The sequence below is a fragment of the Chiloscyllium plagiosum genome, unplaced genomic scaffold (assembly GCF_037043375.1).
Source record: "Chiloscyllium plagiosum isolate Xiang-an unplaced genomic scaffold, Cpla_swu_hap1 HiC_scaffold_14, whole genome shotgun sequence".
Taxonomy (NCBI): domain Eukaryota; kingdom Metazoa; phylum Chordata; class Chondrichthyes; order Orectolobiformes; family Hemiscylliidae; genus Chiloscyllium; species Chiloscyllium plagiosum.
In genome coordinates this window covers 62,294,550-62,316,853 of record NW_028270152.1, presented here as the reverse complement: position 1 = coordinate 62,316,853, position 22,304 = coordinate 62,294,550, and the positions used below count along the sequence as shown (strand labels likewise).

Here is a 22,304-nt window from a genome sequence, read left to right as displayed (position 1 = left end):
TGAAAACAGACCCATTGGTCCAACTTGTCAATGCCAATCAGATATCCTAACCTAATCTAGTCCCATTTGCCAGCAATTAGTCCATATCCCTCTAAACCCTTCCTATTCATATACCCATCCAGATGCCTTTTAAATGCTGTAATTGTACCAGCGTCCATCACTTCCTCTGGCAGCTCATTCCATACATGCACCACCCTCTAAATGAAAAAGTTGCCCCTTAGGTCCCTTTTATATCTTTCCCCTCTCACCCTAAACCTGTGCCCTCTAGTTCTGGACACCCCCACCCCAGGGAAAAGACCTTGTCTATTTATCCTATCCATGCCCCTCATGATTTTATTAGCCTCTATAAGGTCACCCCTCAGTCTCTGACACCCAGGGAATACAGCCCCAGCCTTTTCAGCCTCTCCCTGTAGCTCAAATTCTCCAGTCCTGGCAACATCTTTGTAAATCTTTTTTAACCCTTTCAAATTTCACAACTTCCTTCCAATAGGAAAGAGACCAGAATTGCACGCTATATTCCAAATGTAGCCTAACCAGTGTCCTGTACAGCAGCAACATGACCTCCTAACTCCTGTAGTTAATGTTCTGATCAATGAAGGAAAGCATACCAAATGCCGCCTTCACTATCCTATCTACCTGTGAATCTACTTTTAAGGATCTATGAACCTGCACTCCAAGGTCTCTTTGTTCAGCAACATTCCCCAGGACCCACCGTTAAGTGTATTAAAAAAAAAGCAAGGTTCTGAAAAAGCACTCCTCAGCCCATTTGTCCATCTGATCAAGATCCTTTTGTACTCTGAAGTGACCTTCTTCGCTATCCACTACATCTCCAATTTTGGTGTCATCTGCAAACTTACGAACTATACTTCCTATGAAACCAGCTTCAGTCATCACTCTTGCCTCAACTAACAACATCAGGTAGTTTTTCCAAATATTGTGCCCAAAAAAAACATGGAAAAGAACCTCAACTCATCCCTCGAGCTACTGTACTTACAGAAACAAACTCTGATTATTCATCAACAGAAGCCATCATACTTGCTGAATATAGCCCTTGAAATTGAATAGTTTTACCATAAGTAACTAATATTTCAGCTGCATACTATAGGCCTGAAACTAAAAGCCAAAGAACAGAACAGAGTTTTATCTTTTATAAGTATCTTTGTGTTTATCTGAATTCCATTCTTTTGCATATTTAGTTAGAAATTTTACTACTTGTGTAATTCACAGCAGTGTTTTGTTAAAAACCTAAGCTTTATCTTGGTTAAGACTAAAGTTTTGATTTATTTGAAGTTGAATGACCCAAACTAAATAGGACCATAGGTACAGGTACACATTCTTAGCTAATCAATCTCCTTAAGAAAATGTTTTGTATGTAGTTGTGGCAAGTAGAAAACTTTGTTGCTGGATTTTCTGAGGACTGTTGCTGTCCTCTGACACTAAATTGTGAAGTGCTGTTCCCTGAATCTCACGAACTATTCTTCCATTGCTCCGCACGCACTACTGGAGCATTGATAGTTAATTCTCTTGGTGGCAAAAACCTCCAAACCTGAGCTTGAAAATGAGGGCCAAATAGGGTTGTCCCCTTGGATTACTATTTGATGCACCAATTCCATGTTGATGGTATTTCATGCTTTCTTCCTTTGCTTTCATGAGTCTCTATCAATATTCTTCTCAACTCTTATTTAGCTTTAAGTTACCCACAAAATGTTAGATCTTCAAACCTCATTCTCTGTTTTAAAGAAATGCTTGTGTAGTGCCCTCCTTGTATCAGGACAATGATTTTTAACTTCTAAAATGAAGGTGAAAACTGCTTGCTATTCTCATTCACTATGCACTGTCCTCATTATCTGCTGATGTACTACATGCAGATTCACGTATTTACCAGGTCATCCCTGCACTTCATTTTATATTTTGCCTCTCTTGATTCGTCCGGTTTGATTCCTGGTACATCTCGGTATATAGAGTTGAGGTGGAGTGGTCTTCTCGCTTTTTATCATCTGTATCCATCCCTCTTGCCTCTGGTGAGGATTGGTGTACACATTTTGCACTAGTGTATGGGTATTAAAGCAAATTTGACCACAATACAGGGGAAAAAAAACACCTTAATTAATCATGAGGCTGCCATTTCGTTGGCTGATTCTAAACTTGTGGAACAATTACATTTCAACAATGTTCTGAAAATGTGTTTTGGGAAGATAAATTTAAATTTAACTTTAACTTTTGGGATCCAAGAGGTTACTCTGGGTCCCGCATCAGCAGATCCTATTGTAGCAGGGACTCCCTATTATTATCTCTGATTTATGAATTGAAAATTATCTATTTCAGGATGTATCTAATAGATCTGTTTCTTTAATCCATCAGCACAGACTAATAGCCATAATGTCTTGTGTTGTTGACTGAAAAAGTTCAATATCAATGAGTGCTCAGCCCTTTTTAGATTAAAAATGCAGCTCTTTAGAATTGTAGTGGGATTAATGGCAAGTGTCAGATGATTTTGTGAAAAAAGGTGCAACCATGTTTACTCCATCTGTACTCAATGGATTTCAGTGACTGTAAACTACATTACTGTTCCCTAAAAAGTGAATCTATTAATATAGAAAAATTTCCCTTAAGGCACATTGTGTCATAGCCATGTATTTTCTTTGCAGAATAAGTTGCTTCACTGAACTTAATTCCTGCACTCTTAAGAGTGGAAACAGTATGTTGGAAATATACATTTGGCTCATCAGAATCTAAAAACAGATTTTCATTCTGGCTAGTGATAGCTCTCCTGAAACATAGGTCCATTCTGTTAATTGCTGCTTAGATGGATGGTATATGTTTCTAGCACATTGAGTATATTTGATGTCCAGTATTTGCAAATTTCCTTTGTTCCTCACTGTTCAAAATAAATAATGTAGATTTCATTGACCCTATTTTACAGTAAATTACAGAGGCTCGGCAGGCTTTGGGCAGGACTGCATCTATTCTCTGCCTGGGAATGTTGGGAGCCAAGATGTAAAAGATGTACAGGTAATGAACTGTTCAGTTTGGATAATTTATACATTAATAGATGCTGGCTCACCACTTTTGAAAAATTAACAAGCAATACTGCAGCTCACAAAGGAGACCTTCTGGCTGGCTTTTAAAATAAGTTGAAAGTTTGTTTTCCGTAAGAGTTTTTTGTTGCTTATGTCCCAGTTAGGCAGCAGTGTCAAAGTCTTTGTTTTGTAGAATCGGCCAGAAAATAAAAATGTTTGAACAGGTGACTACCGAGCTTAAAGGTACATATTGATTTGAGTCTTGTCACTCAAACTCTGTTATTGTTAATATCTGTCATTCATTTTTGGTGTGGGAAGAAGCGAACAACATTTGCAAGAAGGAACAATGTTTTTGAATATTAATGGACAAGAATTTACTTTATTTATAAGTCCCAGAGCCACCTCTTTAATTTTCTTTTTATATTCTGCAAATTCTGATTTTTACAGAAAGGGTGTCCAAACCTCACTCCACTCCTTGCCTTTCTCCCAGAGCCATTCACTGTAGTGCCATTTTCAACAAACAGATACTTGAGAGCAATGATGAGGGATTGCTGCATGATTGAGGTGCTGTTTTTCAGTTATAACATTAATCAGAGTACAGGGGAACCTCGATTATCCGAACGTGATGGGCGGGCACTGTTTTGTTCAGACAATCGATGATTCGGTTAATCGATTTAAATGCCTTTCCTCTGGGCCTCGGAGTTTTTAAAGTCTGATCCCCGTTCAGGAGACTGCAGCAGCACATAGTGCACGAGGCCCCGCTGCCCCTGCCCCCAACCCCGTCCAACACCGCCCCCGCCCCCGAAACAGTGCAACACCACCCCCCGACCCCAACCCCCTGCAGCACCGCGCCCCCGTCTCCAACCCCCTGCAACACCTTGCCCCGCCCCCAACACTGCCCCCAACTGTGTGCAACACCTCCCCCTGCCCCCACCCCGTGCAACATCTCCCCATCCCCAGTACCATGTACACCAGCCTCCTCTCCAGGGCAGTTGGACTGGACACCAACAACACGACTGCTGCTGCCTTTGTGGGGTAAGTCTCCAAAGGCGCACACGCAACACACACATACTTTTTACTTTTAGACAGGTTCCACCATTGCCCTGTACAGGACAATGTTGGAGAGATTATCTGGGGAAGGGGGGGTTTAGGGTACACCCCTCTGTAGAACTCCAGGGAAAGTGTGGGGGGTGGAGAGAGAGAGAGAGAGGGCGCGGGCAGTCCGTCATTTGGAGACGGTGCCTGTTTAATCACTGTAAACAAAAGATGCGATCGGTGTTGGAAACACGTCTTTGATGTAATGTTTCCATCGGGACCTCAAGATCTCCTTCGGATAATCTGATTTTCGGATAATTGGCATTTGGATAATCGAGGTTCCCCTGTATATCTTTGTTTTGAAAGATCCTGTGATGTTGACTATGCAGAGAAGATTGTGGAATTTTCTTGCGCAGTTATTATCCCTTAATTGATACAACTGATAGTTTAACTGATTTTCTTATTGGCTGTATATGGACATGGCAGCTGAATTTACCCCATGAGAATATTGCATAGACAATATATAATTATAGAATTGACAACTAATTTGGAATATCTAAACATATAAGGAACAGTGTAAATAAATACAAATGTTTTGTAAATATATGATTGGTCTGCTAGAATAAAAATTTATTATCAAGTACTTTTACATGAAAAATACAGAGAAAACGGCATGTGCATCAATGACAGACGTTATACATAATAATTTTAAAAAAGTAAGATTAAGACAAAGTTCATCACAGTTCAGTTAACGGCTCCTGGGCTTGGGGAAAGCTGATTTAGGAACAATGGAATACCCTAAAGATGCAGCTGGGATGAGATCACCTTGCCAGGCTGCTGGATACCAGGCTGGAAGCCTCTGCTGAAGAAGACCACCATGTCATGCCGATAACATCACTCCTGGATGAGACCACCTGCCAGGTCACTGGAATATCTAGACGTCAAAGAAGATCTCCACACTGGGGACAAGACCTCTATGCTGGGAGACAGCCACGCCAGGCCAAGACTGTTTTTCTCTGCCTTCAGGATTCCCAGTGCAGCTGCAGACCTGGGGTCTTGGCCTAGCCTGCATGTCTGGGCCAGGGGAATCAGTCCAGGACCTGTTCCTTGTATATCAGGAGACCTAAGGCTGGGATGGAGCTATGTCCAACTTGTACTGGCATTCCTGCTACTGGAGGCAGCAAAAGAAAAGAAAATGTGGGGAGAAGAAAAGAAAAAGATCAAAAGTAAACAGAGAAAGAAAGCGGATTGGGAGGTGGCGAGGTTACTACAGTATCCCTCAATTTTAACTATTCAAGTACAAGTGATTTTGTTTTTCATCATAAATATATTCACTGATGATCCTTCTGAACAGTTGTCATGGTTCTAATTCATTTTGAAAATGGGGTGAGTAAAACAAAAGAGTCCTCCAACTGTCATTCTGAAGAATTTCTTACAGTGATTTAACATTTGTTCTTTCTTGACCTTTTAACATCTCTACATGGGAAGCAAAAATCCAAATCACTTTGTAAAAAAATTTGCAGTACTGCTTTTAAATATCTGCATTCCAATATGAATCGAAATCCATTAGGCTACTCTTTGAGAGCATTGCCGTTTAGCATAACTTTCAAATCTGTCTTGTCTTTCTGAAATGTAAATCTTTACTTGTTGATTTAGGTTTGCCACATTATTGTCCACTCTTCCAGCCAGCATAACTTTTTCTGTTTTGCTATTCATGCTAATCTTCTGTTATGAAACTTAGATATTGCTTCCCTTATGATCACGTGTTCTGGAATGAAGATTTTATGATACAAGGAAAATCTCACTGGTTATTCTTTGCTGTGCTGCAACAGTTCCGATTCATTACGTACTTGTATAGTGTTTGTATTTTTTTTAAATTGTTTTCAGTTTTGAAATAGAATCTTTAATTGTTGGATAAAGTAAAATAGAAATGAGCATTCTACAACATTAAATGAGCCATACGTTGTATTTGAAACCATTATAAGGTTCATTCATTCTCAGCAAGTACCACAGTGTAATTCATCATGAAGCAGCACTTGTAATTGACTTTTCAATGGTAAAATATGCTGATTTTTTTTAAGGTTTGTTTCTTGAGCAGTAAGATCAACGCTTGATCATGTTTGTTGGAATGATCTATAGAACCACATGTTTTACATCGAAGCAAGCATTATATCTAAGGAAGCACTAACAACAAGCTAATTAGCTTAGAACTGACTAGCTCTACCCAGAGACAGACATTTATATACCAGTGGGTGGAACTACTCGAAAGCTTTTTAGTTAACTCTTTCAGGCCACTGATTTATGGAGCAATACTTTCAGAATATATACAATTGTAAACAATACAGAAAAAAACGAATTTTGAAAATAACTTCATATTAATTGCAGGAATTTGAGAACTGGAGCATGTCATGTCCCTAAGCTGTTTCTGTATCCTTCAGCCCACAAAACTGGGGTAGTGAAAGCTGATCGTATAGCAGCAAGGCCAATGGGGGACTTGGCAAACAACAGACCATCTTGCCAAACAGTGAATCATCTTTAATCAATTAGATAAAAGTGAAAGTTGCCATAATTCCAAAGGACCAGAGGCTGATCTCTCATTTAGAGAGGCGGTCACCACTCTGAGGGAAGATGGTTAAAAAGCAAGGACTTCATCGTAATCTCAGCCAGAACAGGAATTGAACCGGTGATGTTGGTATCACTGTGCAACACAAGTCAGTCAACTGAGCCAAAGTATTGAGAAATAAAAAAGGAAGGGCAGAGAAGATTGTTGAATTAGAGTACTGAATGACATGTCATATTAGATACAAAAAGTGAAATAAAGGGTGAACGAAAGAATGGATCAATAGAGACACAGTAAGTAAAATTATGGAGAATCCCAGGAAATTGTATAAGTATATTGAGGGTAAGAGGATATAAGAGTTGGGCCTATTTAAGACCAAAGGGTCAATCTGTGTGTCGTGCCAGAGGGCATTGGTATAGCATTAAACAAGTACTGTGTTTTTCCTTGGGAGAAAGAAGTTGTGGGTACAGAATTTGGGGAGAGGGAATGTGAGTTTCATGAGTTAATTGATTTAGGGAGTGAGAACGTATTAGAGGTTTTGGCAGGCTTAAAAATAGACAAATTCCCAGGTCTAAATTAGTTATCCCAAGCTGCTGTGGGGGGTGGTCGGAGTCGGGGGGGTGGGGTGGGGTGGGGAGAAGGGAAATTTACAAGAACTCACCCAAATCTTTATTTCCTGTCTGGCCAGAGGGGAGGTGCCAGAGGACTCCAGTATTGCTAATGTGGTTCCATTTTTCCAAGAAGGTTGGTAGGGATAAACTTGTGAATTACAGACCAGTGAGTCTCTCACCATTGGTAGGGAAACTTGTGGAAAAAATTCTGAAGGAGAGAATTAATCTCTACTTGGAGAAGCAAGCTTTGATCAAGGATTGTCAGCATGGCTTTGTCAGAGCTGAATCATGCCTAACAAATTTGATTGAATTTTTCAATGAGTGATCAAGTGTGTAGATTAGAGTGGTGCAGTTTATACTGATTTTGACAATGCTTTTGACAAGGCCTCTTCTGAGAGACTGATCAACAAGGTGAAGGAACAAGGAATCCAAAATTGGCTTAGTGGCAGGAGGCAGAGGGTGGTGGTAGAAGACCTGTTTCTGACTGGAGGTAATGTGTCCAGCAGTGTACCGTAGGGATCGTGCTGTCTGTTTATTGTTTGTGTAAATGATACAGATAAGAATATGTGAGAATGATAAGTTTGTGGATGATATGAAAAATATATGGGCGGCTAATAGTGAGAAAAAAATCTTAAGTTACACTAAGACATAGATGGATTGTTCAGATGGGCAGTTCAATGGCAAATGGAGTTTAACCCTGACAAGGTGATGTACTTTGGGAGCAGTAACAAGACAAGGAGTACTCAATGAATTGCAGGACTTTAGGAAGCTCAGAGGAACAAAGGGATCTTGGATGCTTGTCCACAGATTTCAGAAGGCAGACAATAGGATGGTTAAAAATGCATATGGACATTGTGGCATAAATCATAAGAGCAGGAACATTATGTTGAAGCTGTACAAAACTTTGTTTAGGCTTCAGCTGGAGTACTGAGTATGGTTCTGGTCATGGCATCATGGGGATAATGTGATTGCACTGGAGGGGTGCAGAATCGATTCACCAGGATGTTCCCTCATTTTGAGTGTTCTAGCTATGAAGAGAGGCTGCCTTGGCTTGGGTTGTTTTTAAGAGCAGAGGAGGATGAAGGATGACCTGATTGAGGGACATAAGACAGAACCTAGAACATTACAGCACAGTACAGGCCCTTCGGCTCTTGATGTTGTGTCAACCTGCAAAACCTACCTAAAGCCATCTAACCTACATGATTCCATATATATATCCAATGACCTTAAATGGCCTTAAAATTGTCAAGTTTACAACTGTTATAGGCAGTGCGTTCCATGCCCCTACTGCTCTCTGAGTAAAGAAACTACCTCTGACATCTGTCCTGTATCTGTCACCCCTTAATTTAAAGCTATGTCCCTTTGTGCTAGCCATCGCCATCAGAGGAAAAAAAGCTCTCACTGTCCAAAATATCTAACCCTCTGATTATCTTAAATGTCTCAAGTCACCTCTCAACCCTCTTCTCTAACGAAAACGGCCTCCAGTCCATCAGTCTTTCCTCTTTAGACCTTCCCTCCATACCAGGCAAGATCCTAGAAAATCTCCCCTGAACCCTTTCCAAAGCTTCCACATCCTTCCTATAATGTGGTGACCTGAATTATACACAATACTCCAAGTGTGGCTGCACCAGAGTTGTATACAGCTGCAGCATGACCTTATGGTTCCAAAACTCAATCCCTCTACTAATAAAAGCTAACACACAGTAAGACTTCTTAACAACCCTATCAACATAGGTGGCAACTTTCAGGGATCTATGTACCTGGACACCAAGGTCTCTCTGCTCATCTACCCTGCCAAGAATCTTTTCAGTAGCCCAGTACTCTGCAATCATATTGCTCCTTCCAAAGTGAATCACCTCACACGTTTCAGCATTAAACTCCATTTGCCACCCATCAGCCTAGGTCTGCAGCACGTCTATGTCCCTTTGCAACATCCTTCGCCACTATCCACACTTCTACCAACCTTAGTGATATCTGCAAATTTACTGACCCAACCTTCTATGCCCTCATCCAGGTCATTTATAAAAATGACAAATAGCAGTGGACCCAAAACAGATCCTTATGATACATCACTAGTAACTGAACTCCAGGATGTATATTTCCCATCAACAACTACCCTCTGTCTTCTTTCAGCTAGCCAATTTCTGATCCAAACCGCTAAATCGTCCTCAATCCCATGCCTCTGTATTTTGTGCAATAGCCTACTGTGAGGAACCTATCAAAAGCCTTACTGAAATCCATATACACCACATCAACCACTTTACCCTCATCCACCTGATTGGTCACCTTCCCTAAGAACTCAATAAGGTTTGTGAGGTGCAACCTACCCTTCACAAAGCTGTATTGACTATCCCTAATCAACTTATTCCTTCCAAATGGTTATAAATCCTATCTCTTATAACCCTTTCCAACACTTTACCCACAACCAAAGTAAGGCTCTCTGGTCTATAATTTCCAGGGTTGTCTCTCCTCCCTATCTTGAACAAGGGAACAATACTTGCTATCCTCCAGTCTTCCAGCACTTTTCCTGTAGGCGATGGTAAGATAAAGATCAAAACCAAAGACTCTGCAATCTCCTCCCTGGCTTCCCAGACAATCCTAGCATACATCCCATCTAGCCCAGGGGACTTATCTATTTTCACACTTTCCAGAATTACTAAGTTAAAAATCACACAACACCAGGTTATAGTCCAACAAATTTAATTGGAAGCACACTAGCTTTCGGAGCGACGCTCCTTCATCAGGTGATTGTGGAGGGCTCAATCGTAACACAGAATTTATAGCAAAAATTTGCAGTGTGATGTAACTGAAATTATACATTGAAGAATTGATTGTCTGTTAAGCCTTTCATCTGTTAGAATACAGTGATAGTTTCACTTCTTTCATGTGTAAATCACAAAACCCTTTTTTTAAAAAGTTGCATTCTCGGGTTAGCTGTTAACAATGGTGATAGCTAGACAATATGTTGAAGGTGTTAGCCCCCTGTGTTCTCTGTCTATGACCTGATGTTTAGATTGATTCTAATCTAAAAAGTGAGATAACAGAGTTTTACATAAATTCATGCAGTTTTTGAGCTCAGAGTTCGACATGAATGTATGCAGTTTTTGAGCAAAGTGCAATGTAACTCTGCAAGTACAAACAAATTCACCACACAAAATATATGTGTGCATGTGGGTCTTTGTCTGTCTGTGTCTGTGTGTCTGTGTCTGTGTGTGTGTGTCTGTGTGTGTGTGTGTGTGTGTGTGTCTGTGTGTGTGTGTCTGTGTGTGTGTGTCTGTGTGTGTGTTTGTCTGTGTGTCTGTGTGTGTGTATACCTGTGTCCGTGTGTATGTGAGTGTGTGTGTGTGTAGGAATGTGTGTGTGTGTGGTGCAATGGTGATCACCTGTAATGTGACATGACCCAAGGTCCTGGTTGAGGCCCTCCCTTTGGGTACCGAACTTAGCTATCAGCCTCTGCTCGGCCACTTTCCTCTGCTCCCTGTCCCGAAGTCCACCTTGGAGGATGGTCACCCGAAGGTCCGAGGCTGAATGTCCTGGACCAATGAAGTGTTCCCCAACTGGGAGGGAATCCTCCTGTCTGTTGATTGTTGTGCGGCAGCATCTCCGAATCAGAATTACTAACACCACCTTATGAACCTCAAACTCATCTAGTCTAGTAGCCTGTAACTCAGTATTCTCCTTGACCACATTTGTCTTTTTCTAGTGTGAATACTGATGAAGAGTATTCATTTAGCGCTTCCCCTATCTCCTCTGACTCCATGCACAACTTCCCACTACTATCCTTGATTGGCCCTAATGTTACTCTAATGTCAATCTTTTATTCCTATAGAAAGCCTTAGGGTTTTCTTTGATCCTATCCGCCAACGACTTCTCATGTCCTTTACTGGCTCTTCTTAGCTCTCTCTTTCGGTCTTTCCTAGTTAATTTATAACTCTCGAGCGTCCTAACTTATTAACTAATATTGATAAGATCTGCTTTACTTTGTCTATCTTAATTGATTAAGATAGACAGAGCTTCAGCATTTGAAAACTTTGCCCAGTAGCAGGGTAGTTTTAGTTTAAATGCCAAATAAATTCAGTTCAGTTTCAAATGTAAATGCTATGAAAATATTGTTCATTTCAAGAGAAAATGTACTAAACTCAAAGATATAGATATAGTAATCTATAAAAGCAGATGTGTGCATTCTTAGAGTGGAATTGAGCTTTGTCCTGCAATTGATCTGCTTTTTCACAGCTGTTATAGGACGCTGGTCATGGATATTGCTTTATTGCCGTGCAAGATTCCTCTTGTCTTTGATATGCACCATTCCTGCTGCTGGAGCATAAAATAAATGCAAGTCAAATAGATTATGACAGTTTATGCTTTTTAATGTGGTTAAATATTCATTTTCCTTTTCAGTTTTCAGCAGAACAGGTGCTTAAAGAAAGATTTACTGATACGTCGAAAGCCTTTGTCATTGGTGGTTCACATGGAGGTTTTCTTGCTAGTCACTTGGTTGGACAATACCCTGAATTTTACAAGGCCGGTGTGATAAGAAACCCAGTCACTAACATTGCTTCTATGTTAGGAACAACAGATATCCCAGACTGGTGAGTACTAATGTCATGAGGGGAAGGCGACCGTCTGTTTCATTAGTGCATTGAAAAAAAAAATAATTTTGTTTGTTTAAACCATTTGAAGAAGAAATGTTTAATTATTTGTACAAAGTTATAGATCGAATTTAAAACATTATAAACTAAAGCTTGATAGTTCCTAAATTTGCATTGGACTAACAGCACTGCTTTTCCTTACATATCCAAGTCTTAAGTTTTTTGTCTTTCATTTCTCAGAACTAAAATGAAAGAAAACAACTTTAGAATCAAAACATTAGTTTATATGGCTTGCACACTGCCTAAGACAGACAAACAAGGAAATGTATTGTTTAATGTAGTCTGCGAGTGATTGGGACTTATGTACTTGGTATCATGCTGATATTGAAATTCATATATCACATTACTGACTTGTGTGGTCACAAAATGTCTTTTTGACTTTATGGCAGCATCCTATTAATAGAGCATGTCATGTGTTCACTGCAGAATATCTATGTGAGGTATTGTGCAAATGCTTTGTCGCACCTTCTCTTGCAATCTGATAATCTAAGGTCGACTTAGCACTTTTTAGCAAGTGAAAATTTTGGACCCTTCTATGGGTGCCAACCGTGCTCAACCAGCTCATACTTAACTCAAGGTGATGGCCTCATGGTATTATTGCTAGACTGTTATTCCCAGAATTTCAGCTAAAGTTCTGGAGACACTGGTTTGAATCCTGCCATGGCAGATAGTGGAATTTGAATTCATTAAAAAGCATCTGGAATTAAGAGTGATTACCATGAAAGCATTGCCATTCTCACCTGGTCTGGCCTACGTGTAACTCCAGACCCACAATGTGGTTGACTCTCAACTGCTCTGTGAAATGGCTAAGCATGCCACTCAGTTGTATCAATCGCGACAAAGTCTGAACAAAAAAATGAAACCAGATGGACCACCTAGCATTGACCTAAACACTAGAAACAGCCCTGTAGACCCTGCAAGTCGTCCTCACCAACAGCTGGGGTTAGTGTCAAAATTGGGAAAGAGAACTCCTATTAGTGAAGACTGACATAGTCACTCCCGGACAAGGTCACCATCACCATCACTAGATATGTCCTGTCCCGTCCACAGGACAGACTCAGCTGAATGGCAGTTGTGATGGTGTAGAGTTGAGAGTCCTCAACACCATGAAGTCTCATGGCTTCAGGTTAAACAGAAGCAAGGAAACCTCTTGCTGGTTGCCATGTATTGTCCTCCCTCTGCTGATGTATTAAGACTCTTCCATGTTGAACAACAATTGGAGAAAGTACTGAGGGTGACAAAGGTGCAATATATACACTGGATGGGGCTTTCAAAGCTGGTTGAAATTCAAGCTGGTTAGGTACTAAAGGATTAGATTAGATTAGATTACTTACAGTGTGAAAACAGGCCCTTCGGCCCAACAAGTCCACACCGCCCCGCCGAAGCGCAACCCACCCATACCCCTACATTTACCCCTTACTTAACACTACGGGCAATTTAGCATGGACAATTTACCTGACCTGCACATTTTTTTTTGGACTGTGGGAGGAAACCAGAGCACCCGGAGGAAACCCACGCAGACACGGGGAGAACGTGCAAACTCCACACAGTCAGTCGCCTGAGGCGCGAATTGAACCCGGGTCTCTGGCGCTGTGAGGCTGCTAATTTGGGTCTGCAGCAGGTGGCAAAGGAAATGAGAGAAAAACATATTTAACCTCATCCTTAACAATTTGTTGGCTGCAGATGCATGTTCATTACAGCATCGTGTGGAGACAAAGTCCCACCCTCACATTGAGCTAAGCAATCCCACAACCAACAGATCAGATATCAGCTCTGCAATCCTGCCATCCCCAGTTGTGAATTGCATAATCTAACACCTTACGGGAGGAAGAGTCAGTTAATTAAATCATTTAATAGTTCTTAATGTATCTACATGCCACCCACAGCCCAATCAATCAGCACTTTGTTCGCATGGCTATATTTATTGTTGCTTCCTTTCGAAACTGGTTTTTACTCCTATTTGAGTCTTTACAGGTGCAAGATAAAATGCTTTGACTTAATGTATCCTATTAGCAATGTTTGTCTGCTGTATTATCAAGCAATTACAAATAAACAAGGTAATCTTCAATAGTGTTGTACTGGGGTCTTGAGATCAAATGTAATTTTTGGATTGGATGAGGGTTAATTAAATCTGGCCATGGCGATGTATTTCAGTCCACAGTTTCAAGGCACCAATTATTTTAGTTACATCTATTTCATTATAAATCATAAAGTAAATCAAAATATAAGACTATATATTCAACATTCAAAACATATTATAAAATTACTACCATTTACAAAGTTCATTAGGAGCAAAACTGAACCATTAAACGGAGTGAATGCACCTCTCTTTTTGTCTGTAATATATCAAAATAGAAAAGTATGTGAGATAACAAGAGTTACTTGCTGTCTAGTGTGGACTTTAAAAGTACAATGATTCAATTTATTCTGCTGCTTAACATATGAAGTTTGCATTACACAAGGAAGCAATCTTAGAATTAATCAAAGAGATGCAAGTAATATTGGATTATGTTCTGTCAATGAATGGTAACATCAGGAGCCAGGGGCAGAGTTGTCAGCATAGATGAGTGAGGTCTGATGAGCAATTCAGAAATGTTCTGAATATCTTTGTTACCTTTGCATTACAGTCTCTTTTCTAGTTTCTAATTCATTGTGGTCTTTGAACTTTGAAGCCAGTGGGGCTACTGCTGCTCAACAAACTGCACACTGACTGGACATGGGATTCGACTGATCATTGGACCATTTCAATTTGTGGAATTCAACACATCTGTTAGAGTACAATAAATTTGTTAATTTGTGGGTTAATAAGCATCATAAATTCTAGATTGGAATTGAAACTCATTGAGTTCTCTTGGAGAAGGTTCCTGAGCTGGTGGGCTGTAACCTTACATTCTGACAAAATGCTGTAAACCTGTACATGGACGTGCTCCATCTAGAGGTAACATTGGCTATAAACATGGCCAAATAATATAGCTGTGCAGAAAAATGTGTAAAAATATCGTTTTAAAGGTAGCCTCTGAATTATGAGAAAATAATTCTAAAATGTTGGTACATTGTTACACTGTTGAGATTTGTACTATCATTTTTTTTAGGTGTATGGTGGAGGCTGGATTTGAATACGTAGCTGGTCAGCTTCCGACTCCTGCTTTGTTGGAAGCAATGTTGAATAGATCTCCAATCATACGTGCTTCTCAAGTAAGCAATTTGCAATATTTCTCATTTACCCTATTTTGTTCACTTGATTGCATTTCCATATATATTTCTAAATTGCTGATAAAACCATTGATGTTTTAGAGTCATATCAGTGTGCAGACTTACGATTCTTTGAAATGAGCACCTTTTCACTTTTGATGAGTGTTCAAGCACTGTCAAGTCAGCACAGGTAGACTGAAAATAGAATATTGTCTTCAGTACATTAATGTGGCTCTTGTTTTTTTTTCCCATTTATTTGGCGCTGTAGTACAAGCTGAATACATGTCCAAATTGTTGGCAGTTTGGTATTTATGGACTTGTGTCCAACAGTTGATAGGAAATATAGGTTAAACTTACAAAATCAATAATCATTACAGCCCATCAGTCTGGGCTGATCTCAAAACCAGAAGACACAGTGATCTGGAACTACCCTCCAGTTTTCTTATACCTTTCTTTATAATACCCTAATGACCTAAAGTAATAAATTCTTAATATAACATAGAACTTAGAACAATACAGCACAGAACAGGCCCTTCGGCCCACGATGTTGTGCCGAACATTTGTCCTAGCTTAAGCACCCATCCATGTACCTATCCAAATGCCGCTTAAAGGTCACCAAAGATTCTGACTCTACCACTCCCACAAGCAGCGCATTCCATGCCCCCACCACTCTCTGGGTAAAGAACCCACCCCTGACATCTCCCCTATACCTCTCACCCTTCACCTTAAATTTATGTCCCCTTGTAACACTCTGTTGTACCCGGGGAAAAAGTTTCTGACTGTCTACTCTATCTATTCCTCTGATCATCTTATAAACCTCTATCATGTCACCCCTCATCCTTCGCCGTTCCAACGAGAAAAGGCCTAGCACTCTCAACCTATCCTCGTACAACCTATTCTCCATTCCAGGCAACATCCTGGTAAATCTTCTCTGCACCCTCTCCAAAGCTTCCACATCTTTCCTAAAGTGAGGCGACCAGAACTGCGCACAGTACTCCAAATGTGGCCTAACCAAAGTCCTGTACAGTTGCAACATCACTTCACGACTCTTGAATTCAATCCCTCTGCTAATGAACGCTAATACACCATAGGCCTCCTTACAAGCTCTATCTACCTGAGTGGCAACTTTCAAAGATCTATGAACATAGACCCCAAGATCCCTCTGTTCCTCCACCTCACTAAGAACCCTACCGTTAACCCTGTATTCCGCATTCTTATTTGTCTTTCTGTTTTAAAAAATTCTCAAGGTCAGGTTCGTAGGAGAGTAGTCTGACACAGAACAAACGACCAAGAGGCGAGTCTGCTAGAATATGGGCATTTTATTCCCCGCAGCGTCGCCAGAACGGGTCTGGCTTATACTCACTCTACATGTTACCGGAACTGGGAGCCGTCAGTTCTCGTAGAGCGGTTGCCAACAACCCACGCTCGGCGGTTAAACGTAACCCCGGAGCAGACTCACCGAACTGGAGACTTTTCCAGCTGATATACTCTTTTCCAGATATAAACATTCATGTGAACAGCAGAGCAAGGCTAAAAAACACATTCCATTCTGGTTACATACAGATAAGAAGATTCACACGGGACTAAGCAACACCTCCATTCCGGTTAGATTCACACATGTATTGGGACATAATTTTTAACCGTTTCACCACATTCCACTGCTTGGAATTTTACACCACACTTTCCAAAATGGACAACCTCACACTTGGCAGGGTTGAACTCCATCTGCCACTCCTCAGCCCAGCTCTGCATCATATCTAAGTCCCTTTGCAGCCGACAACAGCCCTCCTCACTATCCACAGCTCCACCAATCTTTGTATCATCTGCAAATTTACTGACCCACCCTTCGACTCCCTCATCCAAGTCATTAATAAAAATTACAAACAGCAGAGGACCCAGAACTGATCCCTGCGGAACTCCACTTGTAACTGGGCTCCAGGCTGAATATTTACCATCTACCACCACTCTCTGACTTCGACCGGTTAGCCAGTTTTCTATCCAATTGGCCAAATTTCCCTCTATCCCATGCCTCCTGACTTTCCGCATAAGCCTACCATGGGGAACCTTATCAAATGCCTTACTAAAGTCCATGTATACTACATCCACTGCTCTACCCTCATCCACATGCTTGGTCACCTCCTCAAAGAATTCAATAAGACTTGTAAGGCAAGACCTACCCTTCACAAATCCGTGCTGGCTGTCCCTAATCAAGCAGTGTCTTTCCAGATACTCCTAAATCCTATCCCTCAGTATCCTTTCCATTACTTTGCCTACCACCGAAGTAAGACTAACTGGCCTGTAATTCCCGGGGTTATCCCTATTCCCTTTTTTGAACAGGGGCACAACATTCGCCACTCTCCAGTCCCCTGGTACCACCCCCGTTGATGTTTCGTTTTTGTTCGTTGCTCTTTGAAAAGATTTTTATTTTGCTTTATTAAAATCTTTAATCATATTTTTAATCTCTTCAAAGTCCATGTGCCCATAGATTTGTTTCAGTAATAACTGTGTTTATTTCAACGTAGTTGATATTCATTCCTGTAGTACTCAGAAAAAATGCATGTTGATCACTCTCTTTACTGGGCTGAATATTGATACTGATCCTTCTGAAAAAAGGACTGAAGAGGCAGCCATTTCTGTATACAGATGAGCAATATTGTATGTACCTAATACATTCACTCACTGCCGGTTGTTTGAGAAGGATCAAAATGATTATTTTACCAAATGTCACAAGTGGCATACATATTTTAAGCAGTGTGTGTCATAGGCTCCCTGAGAGATTGTTTTTTTTTTGTGTTGATGACTTGGATTGCCAGGCCATTATCAGCAGTTGAGGAGTGAGACTCAACTTTTTTTTTAGTTGTTTCCTTGTTTTACTATTCTATATGACAAATTAATCTGTACTCCTGCAGGTAAAATCTCCAATGTTGATCATGTTAGGTGAGAAAGATAAACGTGTTCCTCCTACTCAAGGCCTTGAGTTTTATCGAGCATTGAAAAGCAGAGGTGTTTCTGTAAGGTATGTTTAAAGTTTAAAAAGAATACAATTAGCATCATTTTGTTATTTTGAGAGCCCAGTTCAGAGTGCTGGGGCGACATGACAGAATAGGTTTTGTAGATTTGGAATATTGCAAACAATTATGGCCCCAACATTAATCCCTGTGACATACCACACATTTTCGGTTGTTGAGTTGAAAATGAGTGCTTATTCCAACTAGCTAACTCCTAATTAGCCAATCATGCAAATATACTACCTTCAACACAGTGGGCTCTTATTAAATAGGTTAATTTGTGATACCTGATTGTTTAAAGCTCTCCCTATAGCTCAAGTTATTCAATTCACCATATTGAACCATGATTCATTTTACTGACTGACTGGAAAATAACATTTTTCTTTGTTTTAATACTAAATTATTGAATGGGTACAGCACAGAAAGAGGCCAATCTAGTGCATCATCTTGTCCTTCTCCTAGCTCTATATATTCCTCATTTTCAGACATTAAAGTAATTCCCTCCTAAATGTCTTGATTGAATCTGTCTCCACCACACACTCAAACAATATGTTCCAATTCCCAACTACTCACTATGTAAAAAAAGCTTTTCCTCCTATATCTGTTGTTTGTTTGTTAATTCCCTTAAATCAGCATGCTCTGATTCTCCATCCTTCTGCCAATGGAACAGCTATTTCCCATTTACTATATATACGAATGAGGTGTGGGTCAGTCCCTTGCAACTGCATTGACATTCAATAAGATCATGTTGATCAGATTACTCCACAATTCTGCTCACACACAATAACTTTTAACCTCCCTTATTTATCAAATATTAGTCTATCTTTGCCTGATAAGTTCTCAGTCATTAAAATGCATCAAAAAGAGCAAATGTCCTAACCTGGGCCCCTGGGGAAATCCATAACTATAAACCTTCCAATGGTATGTAAAATAGCCATTTAGCCTACTTTCCATTTCTCATTCATCCAATTCCTGATACATGTATTTTATTCTGCGTTTTAACCTTGCTCACAAGTCTGTTATGTCCCACTTCTTCAACTTTTCAAAGCCCATGGACATCGCATCAACTGCATTAACCCTGTCTTTCTTCAAACAACTCTAGCAGGTTAGTTAAATGCAGTTTTCCCTTTTTAAAAGAAATACTCACTAACTTTCCTTGATTGAGCCACATTTGTTAAAGCCCACATTGTCATTTCTGGAAACTTACGCACCATTGAGGATAATTTTTTTAAAATTTATTTCATGGGATGGATGTGCCATTGACAAGGCCTACATTTGTTGTTTATTCCATACTATGTCTGAACTTAGTAGCTTGCAATAAGCCATTTCAGAGGCTGGTTAATCTCAGCCACATTATTGTGGGTTTGAAATCCCAAGTAGTCCACACCAGGTAACGAACATTCGTGAATCAGATGGGTTTGATTATAGTTGTTATGGTCACCACACAGAGAACAGTTTTTTTATTCCTGATTTTATTAATTGAATTTAAATCTACCACCTGCTATTCTCAGGTTTGAACATCTGGACCTCTGTATGTTACACCACTGCAACTTTTCCCTGCTGACTTGCATTGGTTACTGCACTTGCCTTTACATCCTTTTTTTTTTACTATAAGTAGCATTTGCATTTCTTCAGTTCTCTGCTACCATCCCGGAGTCTCTGAAAGACTGGAAAATTATAGCGAATGCCTTCAAAATGTCTGCACTCACTTCCCTCGGTATCTTTGCCATACCTCATCTAAGTCTGGTATCATACCAACTTTAAATTCCAAACAACTATCTAAAACATTTCTCAATTTAAAGCACTACAAATGTCTGAATTGCCTCTTGTTTCACCGTACGATTCATAACATTCTCTTCCTTGATAAAGCCGAATGTGACATATTCATTTTAATTCCTCAGCTATGTCCCCTATACATAAATCTCATTTTTGGTTCAAAATTGGCTTCATTCCTCTCTTTAACCACTGTTTTACTTTTTATATGGCTATAGACGATTTTGGGTTTCTGTTTTATATTCGCTTCATACTATATATTTGCTTTTCTTGTTTATATTTTTGCTTCCCCTCTAACTCTTCTAATATTCAGCCTGACTCCTGGTTGTATTATCCATCTGATGTCTGTCTTCTTTTGACCTACCTTTTATTTCTTGAATGAGTTAGTTTAAGAGTTCAACTGTTCCTTTTTTCAAGTTTTAAAAAAGGATGTTTTACTTTTCTAGATTATTATGGTACCCTGATAATAACCACTCGCTGTCTAAAGTAGATGCTGAAGCTGATGGATTCATGAATGTCGCGCTCTGGTTTGTGAAGCACCTCTAATGTTGATTCTTTTTGGAGGCCGTCATTGTGGCATGGCGCAAAATCAATTACTGGAAATGTCATTAAGATTGCTGCCATGTATCACAATCAACAATCAGTGAGATCCAAATCCCAGATGGTTACATCAAGTACGACAGAAACATGTTTTTTACATTTCACTGCAGCTCTTGGCCGCAGTATTTTGATTTACAAGTGCTGAACCAGTTCAGGCTAGCTATATTTTCAGCAATGAATGACATCACCTTTGTTGAGAGCAAGGATTTGCTGGTAGCTCATTCAGTTCAGTTATGCCAGTCCTTTCTGATAGTCATCCCATTCTTCTGAATTCTTTACTAATAATATAATAAATAATTTATTTTCTGGTTATTTTGCAGGTAAATGAATTTATGATGCTACATTGCAATTTAAATTTTGCCATATAATTTTGGATAACTGTTCAATATGTCAATTTAGTGATAGTAACCCAACTCTATGATGAACTTTAATAGTGAAAAGAACAATCCAAATTCTTTCCTCCTTTCTCAGAAGATCAATACAATGTTAAAGAGTAAAGAAACATAAGGAACTAGCAATTCTGACTTAGGGTTCTAATTCTCTCCAGGTTCATCCTATACTCTGACAAGTTGCGGATTCAAATTCTGAGATCTTGTTTGCTTATTGTGTACTCTTTCTGTCAGGCTACAAATTACATCCTGGTAAAACTTCTCAGACATCACAACTTTCTTCAAAATTTTGCTATTTCATTACTTTCTGTTTAGCTGTAAAACATAATCTGTTTAAGGTATATAACACCTTTTAAAACTGAACTAGAGAGAAAATTTGATCTATCTGTACATGTATACATTGACTGGTGCATGAAAGATGATTTCTTGATTTGCATTGTAAAACAAAATCTGCTTAAAAATTCCCCTAATGTTATGATTAATGCTTTTCATTATTATGACTATCACTTAATATCTGGATTCTGATACCACTTAAATGCTGCTTTTATTTCTTAAATTGTCACCTTAAGAATCCAAACTGAAATATTGCCACATAATTCATCCCGGCAATCCATCACATCTAACTGTTGTATGAATGATGTGACTGACCACTGACCTGAGAATTACTCTGGTCAGGTGAAGTATTAATCAGATTCATAAACATTCACAGGACAGAAGCATAATCTATTTATAACTCTCAAAGCTTCTGTGCCCAAACAATATGCAGATTTTCATATGGTGCAGAAGTGTGCCTTGGTAACTTTTACAGATGCTAAAATCAGGATTATATAGATCTCTTGTAAATGCTGTCAATAAATCTAAGATTTTACACACTGTCCATTACTGACTTTTCATTCCTGTGGCCTGTGTCATAAAGTTAACTGTGATTTAAAGAATTATTTCAATGTTATTGGAATTAACCATTGAAATGAAGAAATGACACATTCCAAGGTGTTAATCATGAAGTGTTTGGGGAAGGAGAATCCACACAATTATTGGAATATTAGTGTGAAGCAAGAACCATAGCAGTGTAAGTAGCAAGGGGACTTCCTATTTCGACACTTTTGGCGCAGCTACTTTGATTGCACTTAAACATAGTCTATTTTTAGGAAAATTGTGCTGATGTTATTTGGTAATAATTAATGCAACTGAGCCTATTTATTTAAATCTACAAGGTAGTTTTTTTTTAATCACTTGCTACTATTTGCAGTTGGTCTTTTCCATTTAAGTCTCTGGTTAAGCAAGTGTAATTCATAATTATAAACCGATTCCAGTGCCACAGAACTAAGTTGTGATTTGAATTATATTTTAATTTAGTTTAGTGACGGTACATCATGGGCTTGGGGTAAATCTTTTCTATTTCCTATACATTGCAGAAAGCCTTGTGTGACCTTATTGTATTTCCCAGGCATGTGCCAGAGATCAAAC

At 39.5% G+C, this 22,304-nt stretch overlaps 1 protein-coding gene across 3 annotated transcripts in view; it reads left to right on the top strand.

Moving 5' to 3' along the window:
• apeh1 (acylaminoacyl-peptide hydrolase 1) overlaps positions 1-21,714 on the top strand; it is an 83,634-nt gene extending 61,920 nt beyond the window's left edge. For all 3 annotated transcript variants that reach the window (XM_043708398.2, XM_087994489.1, XM_043708397.2), the window contains exons 18-22: positions 2,924-3,012; positions 11,625-11,815; positions 14,968-15,070; positions 17,977-18,083; positions 20,295-21,714. In XM_043708398.2, the coding sequence (XP_043564333.2) occupies positions 2,924-3,012; positions 11,625-11,815; positions 14,968-15,070; positions 17,977-18,083; positions 20,295-20,394 (590 nt within the window). In that variant the 3' untranslated portion in view covers positions 20,395-21,714. The remainder of the gene's footprint in view (positions 1-2,923; positions 3,013-11,624; positions 11,816-14,967; positions 15,071-17,976; positions 18,084-20,294) is intronic.
• Positions 21,715-22,304: the final 590 nt, after the last annotated feature.